Source organism: Oryza brachyantha, chromosome 5, assembly GCF_000231095.2.
Source record: "Oryza brachyantha chromosome 5, ObraRS2, whole genome shotgun sequence".
Taxonomy (NCBI): domain Eukaryota; kingdom Viridiplantae; phylum Streptophyta; class Magnoliopsida; order Poales; family Poaceae; genus Oryza; species Oryza brachyantha.
Window position 1 is genome coordinate 9,035,719 of NC_023167.2, and position 11,789 is coordinate 9,047,507.

At 41.3% G+C, this 11,789-nt stretch overlaps 1 protein-coding gene across 1 annotated transcript; it reads right to left on the reverse strand.

Annotated features, from left to right (window-relative positions):
* Window positions 1–1,920: 1,920 nt before the first annotated feature.
* On the reverse strand, window positions 1,921–7,259 carry LOC102709176 (putative zinc transporter At3g08650). The gene is made up of 6 exons (XM_006654191.3): window positions 6,933–7,259; window positions 6,032–6,638; window positions 4,625–4,909; window positions 3,172–3,300; window positions 2,977–3,074; window positions 1,921–2,891 (listed from the first exon to the last, which is right to left on the reverse strand). The coding sequence occupies exons 2-6, from the start codon at window positions 6,440–6,442 to the stop codon at window positions 2,078–2,080; spliced, it is 1,737 nt and encodes a 578-aa protein (XP_006654254.1). The 5' UTR covers window positions 6,443–6,638; window positions 6,933–7,259; the 3' UTR covers window positions 1,921–2,077.
* Between the last annotated feature and the right edge of the window lie 4,530 nt (window positions 7,260–11,789).

The window sequence follows — 11,789 nt, forward strand, 5'->3', positions numbered from 1 at the left end:
TCCAAACTTTGCTTGCCCTACTTGAATGTCCTAGATTCTCCCATAAATTAGAGTGAAGCATCAAGTACTATGAGTTGGAGAAACTTTTGGAATTATGTTGCTTCAGTACACGGAATAATAACCTCTTTCATTCACCTTTGGAGGTACGAAGAAGCTGTTAACCGTAAACAGTGTTTACAGTTAAACACAGGAATGTCATAAACGCGGTTGTTCACAAAGAGAGAGACAGAGATCTGCATGGTTCATGTGCAGAGATTTTTCATACCAGATCGTGGCTATACGCCATACCATTGTTACCACCCCATTTCATATTATAAGATATTTTTTCTATCTAAATTCAATCGTGGATGGATCAATATAGTTTATGTGTCTAATTCATTAAAATCTACATTAATCTAGAAAGTGCTGAAACTTTTTATTATGTGAAATAGATATAATAATGCTAATCTTAATTATTTAATAAAATGTAAAAAAGGGTATGTTTTTCTCGTTGCTGAATATTTGAGGGGACTTATCCGTACCGTTTATTCATTGCCACCAACTGACTGATACGATACGGAGTACATATTAGCAATTTGTCCTTTTTGTGATTTAATTTCTTAATTACCCTTTAATTTCGAGAATCAGGCGTACTTTGTGACGAAACACGTACAGCGCTAGCTCAAAACTCGTCGTTTGCAATTACAACTATCAGCCCTAAAGGGAAAATTGAGGAAAGATCAACTGAGTTCATGAATAAAATAGATGAGATTTCAGCTGACGAAGAAAATAGACGAGATTTCAGACTGCAGCATGCGCTAAGAGCATCTTCAAGAGATGTCTAAAATTGATCTCTAAAAAATAAATTTTGGAAATTAAACTAGAAAATATAAATATATCTCTAACAGGTTATCAAATACATTCATAATATTTACTCATGCCTAAAATCACCTCAATTGTATCCTAAATTTAGGGCAAAAATATGAGTTTCTAATATAAGTTATTCATTTTTAGATTACCATCGAGCAGTGTGTAATCTTTATGCCCAATATTTTTTAAATGAATCCAATATAAGTTTTTAGATAACAAAATATTAGCATTCTCTTGGATTACAGATTTAATCTAAGGAACCTGCCGTATCAGCTGCAGCTGCCATGCTTCTCAATGCCAAATGCATATCATTTGATTTCTTGGTAAATATATACTCTGTGAAGAAAATATTCCCTTGTACGAGACAGATGAATCGGTGGCCCTCGACATTAAAGTGGCAATGAGTTTTATTCTCCTGTAAACTAAGCTGCTGATATCCACAATGAGTAACCAGATGTCTTTTACTGCATTGTATGGACCACTTGTTTCTTTAGATATTGAGAGAATCCATTCTATACCGTGAGTTGTCAGGTAAATTTTGATCTTTACAATTTTATATTTATAATATGATATTTCGTTTCATCTAAATTTTGAAAGTTTTTGGCCCAGAAATATTTCGATTAGTTGGACAAAATTGTACAATACTAATGATTTGAAGGCTAACCAGACAGCAATAGTAAATCTTAGAAATTAAACAAAAGTATGTTGTAGAATGTGACAAAGGCAGTGATAAATCGTACAATTAGATTAAAGCTAGTGGCATATCATAGATTTTCTCTTAAATGTTTACGTTAGCCATATAATCAAGTATAATCCATAAAAAAATCTGGTGAATAATCACCTTAAAATGCTGCTAGCTCTGTAAAGTAGATACCTATCAATCAGTACAAAAGATCTTACAATAACTTTGCCCCCACCTGCACTACATAAAGTGGACTAAACCAAACTTGCACACCACCTCTTTCTGTCAAGGTCGGGTCTGCTCATATAGAGTCAAGGTTGGCAACAATCCAACCAATTTTGTATAATTTTTACAGGGCTGCTCCACAGTTTCAGGACGAACAGGCGGCGAAATTTGACCAGTATATATTCAATGCTTATCTCCCTTTGATTTGTCCATACAAGGGGATTCCTCAACCTCAACGGTAACAACTTTCCATTTTTTGTATCATCGTTACACTGATATTACATGTTCTACAACTGTACCAGCGAAAAAAAAGAAGACAGGTTATGTGACCGCTTCTGGAGCTGAGTTGCAGTAGGGAGTGTGCAAGCAGATGAATCTGGTCGACATCAAGCACACAGAGGCAAAGGCCAAACCTATCAGAAGCCCACAGATGCTCTTCCGCATGTCCAACCTTAGCGAGCGTCTGAAGACCCGGGCAAAGCTTGGAATTAGAGCACCACAGGCAATGACCATCCAATAGTCCAGTCCATTGTAGTCAATCTTCGCGAGGATTGCACTGATGGCAGCACTTGGCCCTGCAAAGCCAGTCAAAGCAGCAGCTGCCAAGGCTGCGCGCCAACTATCAGTTGCACCATATATGCAGCTCGCAACAGCAGCGCCTCGTGGTAGACCATGAAGGGAAACCGGAAGAACCATGTAGCGTCCTAGACCATAAGCCTTGCGTGCCGCCACACCAAGTTGAAGACCTTCAGCATATGCATGAAGGAAGACAGAACCACAGGCAAGGAGTGATTGCAGTGTGAGGACACTAAGTGAGAGGCCTGACGACGATGTAATGAGATTAATAGAAGATTTCTTGCGGTTAACTACCCTAAGGATGTTTGATGTGGCAATATGGTAGATGAGAGAACCTCCAATAAGGAGGAATAAAGTTGTAAATAGACCCATCTTCGACGACATTAGAAGTTGTAAAGGTCTCCATGCTGCAAGACGGAAGGCTATGCCAGATGCTACACCAGTCAAAAGAGGGTGCGGCATGCTGAAAGTAAGAGAGAATGCGACAAGTACAATTCCTCCAAAAAGTGGACCAAGTCCAAATACAAGTGATACCAAAAAGCCTGCTGCGTCTTCCGAGCTGCAGGTCATAAGAAATTAATACCATCAACTGAAAATTCACAAGTACCCAAGTAGAACCCTGGAATTGTTTAGAGGAAGCTTACTTGTGGCCATCAGTAAATCCCTGAAGAACTGTACCCAATGTTTCCATGAAAGCAACAGCAAGTGTTCCAGCAGAAGCAACTTGAGATGGAGAGGCTTCCTGCATACAAGGAAAAATTAGTCAAAACTGCAATTAGAAACCATCAAAACAATAGCTTTATCCATTAACAGATCTTCTGATTAAATGATTAGTTCACCTTAAAAGCATCAGGAAGAACTTCTGCAATAACTATCCATATCATGCATCCTGCAGCAAAACCAGTACAGAAGGGAAGCACCTTTTGAAATGCATCAGCACAAAGGAATGCAGGGACAGCAACAATTGGCTGCATTAGTCAAGAAAAATGAAAGCGTAATCAGAGTAATGGAAGGCAAAGAATGTCAGCACCAAAATGTAGCTTGAAATCAAGTTGGTATGATGTTGTATACAGGCAGCCAAACATTTTGATCACAATGTAATACTAGAACGAAGCTGCACAAACATTTGTTCTCTATTTGATGATATTTTAGTCTGCGTGCAATCAAATCTCAAAATCTTAGTTTACCGATAAATGCAAAAGTACTAGTTTTGGTATGTGAAAATGACATTGGTAGATTTTTCATGAAAAATACTTTCATGTACATATGTGTATAAATATTTTTCATGCATATTTCCTCTGTCCCAAAAATATATCGACCTACTATGGTTTTGGAGGAATTAACGTTGAAATGAAAAGTCTAGGTTTGATGGGATTGAGGATATTATGTGTAGGGTGAGGATCTCGAAGGCTAGTGGGGTAATAGGGGACACCAGGCGTAGTTGGGGAGTAATGGGGTAAAAGATCACCTTTTATATGTCCTACGTAGCTAAATTTGGGGCAAAATTTGAATCTAAAGGTAGCCATATTTTGGGATAAAGGGAGTATATATTATATGAAAAGGCAAATCAGACATGTGTACTGGAGAAGAGTCAAAACAGCAAGTAATAAAGGACAGGAGTGATATGGATGTCGTCAGCACAAAGTCCTGTCTTAGGTGCTGATTTTCCTCGAACAAACATTTTGTCAGCTATCCATCAGAACCATGGAGATTGCCATGTTTTTTGATTTATTGGTTTGGATGCTAGGTACTAACAAGAAATTCAGCTTCACAGATGACCACCAAATTTTAAATTAATGCATTAAACGCTTGATTCAGGGACTTCCAAATATGCAAGCAAGATGGAAAATTGTGAAATGCATGCCACCACAAAGAAAGCACCCTTGTAATGATTATTAAAAAAATTAGTGCTGAGCAATGATCCTAACAATATAAGAACTTCAATGACAAGAGCACAGGACAAAGATCATCAATATATTAATCATAAAAGTAACTCTACCGTTTCACAATCACGCATGCATACAAAAATGTATTATGCTGCACAAAATAACAACCGACACGGACACAATAACAAACGGAAAAAGAATGGAGTAGAGCGATCAATTTTATAGAAAAGGAAATTGACATTCTAGCCCACTTGCAAATGAAAAAAAAACTATTTTTCATTTGTCTGGTTATAGAAGATGAACTACTTCTCAAAAAAATGGAGAAAATCTTCAAGCTGACTAGAGAATGAGGAGAATATATTTATCAGGTAACTCATATTTCAGTTCAAGGATAGGGTAAAAGCACCTGTGGTAAAGATGTTATGATACTCCATATCATTGCCTTTTGGGGGGATACACCCCTAGAAGACAGTAACATGCTTACAGCTAAGCCTTCAGGTATGTTGTGTACTGCAATAGCTATAGTAACTAAAAGACCTTGAGAGAATCCTTTTGAGCCAGCAAAGGAAACACCAACACCAGAACCCTCCCCAAAGGAATGGAGCGTCATTATTCCAACAACAAGAATAACTTTACTTGCATCCGCACCTTTTATATCCAGCATGCTTACTTCTCCATATTGTTCGAGAAACTGTGGACAATGAAACAATATAAAAAATCTACAATAGAAGTATAGGAAATAAGTTAAAAAGTAAATGTGAAGGAACACATTGAAAATAACACAAAACACAAGCACTCAACCAAACTGGTACAATGCCAAATGCACTTCATATGAAAGAGCAAAGTAGAATTCAGATTTTGAACTGCCCACAAGTGTGTTATGGATTGCTACGTGAAAGGTCTGAAGACCAGGGGATACGGCACTCTCTAATAGTGCCAGCAGGGCTTCTCTCTGCTGAGCTAAAAGAGGCTCTGAGACTTAGGGCTGACTTTAGGGATTCATTGATTGATTGATAATAAGAGTACATGGGGGCCCTTTATATATAGGGAGGACTGACTTGACATGATATGTAATCTGTAATATTGTAGGAACCAATCAAATCTCTATCTAGTTCGCTAAGAAACCTCATCTCTTTCCTAACTAGATCATCTCCTATATTTATTTCAGTTTTCCTAACTTATCATGCCTAAATTGGTGCACATGGGCCTGGCCCATGCCCCTAAATCCATAATAAAGTGCAATACATATAACTGATGCATTGGTATCTCTTGACAACCCCCCCCCCCCCCCCGGTAGGTACAATATAGATATAATATTCTTTATTGGCCTACATATCCCAGTGCTGTAAACTCACATTATGGGTACTGACTAAGTGCCTACTTTGTTCACAAGAGTCTAGATTTTTGCTTGACATGTAATCTTGAGCATTTGACACCCTCAATTTGTTATAATCCGATTCTTGGATTCAGGACTAAAGTACATTCATGAATCCGAAATTAAGAGTATGCCAACATAAATATGGACAGACCCTGTTCAATGCAACAAGTGTTCTACTCCGTAACATAGTAATTACCAAGATGTACAATAATCAATGCTTCAGTCTTAAATTACGGTAATTGATTGTGAGGTATTGTACGTGCCATTTGAATGAATATATATGAACTAACTAACGGGTCATTGTGTCTTTATAACAAGCACGACTGGCTCTGTCAAGTATAAATCCATTGTATTGTATATATGGTCCGATATTTATGATAGGTGAAAATGATAAGTGATATTGAAGAAAACTGAAGAGAATGAAATAGGAAGTACCTTCTTGCAGAGCCAAATGAAAAACCCTCCGCTCAAAATCCCAAACACAACCCAGCTCCCACTGCCATACACCTGACCTTCCTGCACAAGGTCAAAGCTCGCTGCTAACATCACCCCGGCTGCCAGGCCATTGCAAAGCCCTGCCCACTGGGCCTCTAGCTCAAGGAAAAAGAAGGGCAGCGCACCCAACCCGGTCACAGCGGCCATTGCAAGCGTCGACCACGCAACCGTAGACACCGAAACCCTCCTGCTCTTGAACCCATCCTGTCTGCCTGCACCCTCAAGCTTCCTATCAGGCGCTTCCTGAACAACGCGCACATCACCGATCTCAGTCTCAGCGATGGCCGAGGCTGTCCGAACAAGGACAAAGAGCAGGCAGAATAGAACCACTCCAGTTTTTCTTCTGTCCATGTTCAATTCGCTCCAACAGCAGATTCAGAATTCCAAGATTCCCATGTCCCGGGCCAATCAATGCAATACAGTCAGCATAGGCAAGAAGGCCAAATTCACCGAGGAAGCAATCGATCTCACAGCACCCGCCTTGGTCCAGCAACAGGCTGACTAGCTCACGGCTCCTGCATGGGGAACCGCAGGAGAGCTCCACCCCCTGCGCCAGAAAGGAGGCACATTTAGCACACGATTCCCCACAGCAATCAGGAAGGAATAACACAACACCGCAAGCCACCACAGAAAGAACAAAGCTTCGTTTTATTCCCCCTCCCTTCACACCGCCATGCGCAACGAGCTAACGACAACAACTAAGATCCAACACAAATACCCAATCCCTCCTCTCCTCCGGTCGGTGACATCCGACCAAAGGAAGGTTCATCCTTCCTCCCACCTCTAGCCGAGAGAGAGAAAAAAAAAACCTCAGTGACCGGAGCACGGCGCAAGACTGTACCTCGGTATTATACCCCCCGGCGCCGGGCGGAGCGGCGGCGCGCCCCCGGTGTGACGGGGGCCGATCGGGGCAGGGAGAGGGAGCGCCTAGGTTGGTGGGATCTAACGCGTGCGGTGCGGACGACTCCGAATGCAGTGGGGAGAGCCTGGGTCGTCGGAGGGGAGGGGATATAGGGCGGCGACGGGCGGCGCACACGGATTTGGGGGTTTCTCGCCGAAACCGGTCACGGGAGGAGGAGGAGGCGGAGGCGAGATCCGGTGCGGGGTGGTGTGGCATGCGGCCTGGCCTACCCACGGGAGGAGAGAGGGAGGGTGCGAGACGTCGACTTTCCCGGAATTCCACGGGCCGCGTCGTACGATGCCGGTTGCAGCAAGAGATACGGAACATAATATAATTCGAGTCTGACAATCTCTATCTCTACTACTATTGGTACAGCACTATGCGTTTACTGACGTATCACCCGGTACGTCCATGGCTCATGGTTTGGAGTTGAGTGGATCAATTCGGCCAGGTTTGAACGGATGCAAATTGATAATGGTTAACTTTTTGCAATCTGGCCTTTTTTACAAAAGAAATTTTACAAATAAACTATTCTAAAAACATTATCTTAAAAATTGATCCATTTGTCGGCGCAAGAAACTTGGAGGGAAAACTTATTTGGGGTGGTTTGTTTTTTTTTTCCAAATTTTTGGGGTGGTTTGTTTTTTTTTTTCCAAAATTTTGGGACCCAAAATAAAGCATCTCGTTTATTAGGTTCACCGGTTTTTCGAAAAGTTAGTTTGAACACAGAATTTATAATCTGTTTAGCTCATGTACGAGGTGAGATAAGTTAGATTCATCCCGGTTTTTTTAAATGGGATGATTTTAGTTGCCTATTGGTTAGAGGAATAGAATGGAGACTGTTTTTCGTTTGGTATAAGGGATGAAGATGAAATGGAATGGATAATGTTAACCATCTATTAATTAGTCCATGTTAACAATCTTGCCGGAGCAACCACCACGACCCCCATCGACGCCGGATGCACCAGCGCTACCGCCGGATGCTGCTAGATTGTTTAGACGCCGTCGCTGGACGCACTGGAGCACCTACAAGCGAAGCAGGCCGTGACAGAGCTCCTCAACCTACGGCTGCGTGGGAAACCGGAGGCGCAGGTGCAGGAGATGCTGTAGGTGTTCTCCGTCGCCAACCGTGCTCTACATCGCCAATCGTGTCGACGACCGCCCGGCGATGAAGGACGTGGTGGCACTGCTGAAGGAGATCCAGCATCCGGTTGATGGCACCGGCGCAGACAACGAGGGGAAGGAGCAAACATGTGGTGGTGCGGTGGCTCTGCCTCTGGCGGCTAAGCAACCGTCGCCGGCGAAGGACGAAAAGCGGATGACACCGTGACTCCCTCCAGCTAGGATGAGATGATCCGGCCAATTTGGGAATGGGTTGGACCCGGATCTAAGAGGAATATTTCTCTTCAGGGTCTAACCCATCTCTATATTGTTCTGCTGTGGTGGAGAAGAAATGATTACAGGTCAATAAGAAGAAATGGTTGAACGAAATTAAGACGAATAGAAAGATAATAGTGTACATAATGTTCTGCTGTGGTGGAAGCAAAATGCTGAAAATACCCTATATTGTCTCTCATGGCTAGGGATTTTCTTACAGTACTCTTAGCACATTACTATCAAAACCCACGTTCAGCTCTGGTGGTATGATTATTAGTGATACCAAAAGCTCACTAACATCTCAAATGTTGAGACTTTTGTATGTACGAAAGACTGAATAACTAAACCTCGAAAGTCTGAATGTATAACGATGAATTTTCTGCATATATATTGCAAATATTGTCTCTTCTGGGCATTATTACAAACTTTATTCAATAACCTTATGAAATCTTATGAGCGGGTGTAAGATAGGACATAATCAAAAGCGAGTCTACCGCTAATGGTTAATCATTCTACTCCTGTTGGTAGAGTAACTCGTGGTAATCTTGTTTTTGGTTTTGGCTCAATATTTATCATGGTTGCTTCTAGTTATTCAGAATACCATGTGTTCTTGTGTAACTGATATACCAAGATAAAATTAAACCGCATGTCATATGTTTCATCCAATATTTCCCTGCTTTGTACTTTATAGATGTTCTACTTTATTACTGTGCCTTCTCAAACTTTTGATTGAATTAGAAGCAAAATCAAAAGGCTTAGCTTTAGGATTTATGTTATTTTCAACAAGTGAGTCTATGGCATAATAATGCACTCATTTAGTCATTTTCATAAGCTAATAAATTCTTGGAAGTTGCTGCATAATGTTCTCATCTATATTATTTTTTCTAAAAGCATTTCAATTCTCAAAAGTGGTAGATCCTATAAGTAGTAAGTGAGGAAAAATATTGAATAGGGGGGAATCCTAGGTTATGTTGTGTATTGCACAGATTCTCATATGGTGTACATATAGCGTACATAAGAGATATATATAAGAGATAGAGACTTGGAGCATGTCACGCCCAGAATTTCCGAATCGGAATTTTCAAACTAAATGTGTATTAAATTCCCGTCCAGGACCAGCCAGGGTACATAGATGATAAAATTGACATACAGTTCCATGTCTTATAAACAAAAAAATAGTCTTGCGAATACAGCGGAAAAGGGAAATAAACAACTAGACTAGTCTTTGATCTTGCCAAGTGGTGACTCCAAGCCATAGGCAGTATTGATGGTGGGATGAAGCCTACTCCTGCGAATTGCATGCCTCCATCTGACTCATGCTCCAACTCTGGTGGGAAAGTTGAGCAAGACTGAATACTAAACACGGTACTCCGCAAGTCACACCCGAGGAGAGAGGGATGAATGCAATTGATATCAAGGGAGGCTAAGAGTTATTTTGCATAAAGCAGCAGGCCATCAGAATTGAAAAGAAATGAGTAAATGGTTAAATAAAGCAAAAATGTACAGTAAATAATTAAATTCATCATTGTCCAAAGTTACACCAAGTTATGACAGGACCAACTCATCATCCGAACTACACTAGCTACAAAAGAAGCATATTAATAAGGTGAGACTAACCACGGTGAATTTGGTATATCGCCCATAACCACGGGCACGACTATTCGAATAATTTTACTCTAATTAGAGGTGTACCACTGTACCAAAAATACATGGCCCCACAACATGTTACCATGCGCTGACGTGCCACCACGACACATCATAAAGGAACCATGATAGAACCTATCGCATAACGCCCTATCTGATGAAGACATGCGAGGGTTTCTTTTTGGTGCCTGATCTTTCAATGAGAGGATAACTCGATTGAAGTGGAGATGACGTTCATGGCTCGACTACAACTGTCCAAGGACGCTACGCCATAGCAACCGATATACCACCTCCAATGGTCGCCGCATCTTGCGGTGCACGACGCCGGCCACGAGGGCACTTGTCCTGCAAGCAATCGAAGAACTAGCAAGAACAAGTAAATAAGAAACTCAATTGCGAGATGGATATGACTCACAAAGATGAATGATTATAATGGTGGGGTTCTGTAAACACGTGTACAAGGAAGTAACGAAAGCTAACTTGTAGAAACAAAACCCATCATTCTAGGTGGCGGCCAAGGGTATAAATAGGGGAAGGCATGACCACAGGGTCGTGACCTAACCCTAGGACACGCCCCTAATAGGCCCAACTTGATACACGGCCCATTGGACCAAAAGAGATGACGCAGCACCCATGGACATAAACCAGTCCGAAGTAAAATAGCAATAGCGGCCGATCCAGAACAGATAATGAGATGTGGTTGGATCCATTTGAAAGTAGACTTGATAAGCTTTCCATGAAGTACTTGAACACCCAAATCGGAGTTTGCATGAAGTTGTGGCGGCCGTTAGAAGTTGTCACTGTCGTACAGTCCAAATCCACCTCGCACTCACCCCCTTGGATCCTCTCCATTGTTCCTGAGCAATAGTGCATGCATCTCCGGGGTATAAAAAAGAGGAACATGAACTCAAGAAAGAACTCACCTCATAGTTGAGTTGACGTGCACGAGCGAGGGTAATGGGACCATGAAGTTGTACTGGTGGAGTTGTGGATGTATTGATGACGTTGATGTCCTCATCACTATCCAATCGCACCACACTTTAGGTTTCGCTCCTACCTTACACCAAGGTAGGCAACCTTCTCTTGTGCCTAAGTGAATTCGGAAGTTGCATAGGCCGTCACAGGGCCCATCCATATTCCATCACGCTCACCCTTGCTTGGGTACGTCGGACAGGGTAAGCTATACCACAAGCCCCACCCCACCATTGCCTATTATATATGGCTTGTGGTTAGTACTATATTTCTTTTAGGGTTTCTCATGAACTAGTCTTCAATTTCCATGGGAGCGACTATCAAAACCATGCACCCACGACACTCCATTGAATAGGTTTTAGTTAATTTAACAATCGCAGGGTAATTACTATTAACCATGAGCTACTATTCAACTAATCATTAATTAATGAATTTCCAGTGGGCTAGTTGAACTAAGCATGACTAATCAAAACCTAGTCCTAATGATAGTCAAATTATCCCTAGTATAACAAGGTAAAACATATAAAGTCTGATGGCTAATTAATAGGCACTAACCTATAATTAAAGTAAAACATGCATTTTTGAAGGTAAAGCGAGACACTTATAATCATGGTATCAATATGATCAAGAGAATATGCAATTTGCCTTGCTCGGAACCTGCCGGAATCTGGGTGACAACCTCAAAGTAAACCGGAGCGTCGACAGAATTGGATTCTACACGACAAACAAAGCATACAAGTAAAAACATGCTATAGGTCTACTAAAACAGTACATAAAACTATTTGTAATGGATTCTTTGCATTT

Excerpts from the sequence above, each read along its gene's own strand:
- LOC102709176 (XM_006654191.3), bottom strand. The coding sequence starts at position 6,442 with ATGGACAGAAGAAAAACTGGAGTGGTTCTATTCTGCCTGCTCTTTGTC. Across the intron at positions 3,301-4,624 it reads TCATAACATCTTTACCACAG|CCAATTGTTGCTGTCCCTGC; the intron begins GTGCTTTTACCC and ends TGACTAATGCAG. Across the intron at positions 3,075-3,171 it reads TTCTTCCTGATGCTTTTAAG|GAAGCCTCTCCATCTCAAGT; the intron begins GTGAACTAATCA and ends CCTTGTATGCAG.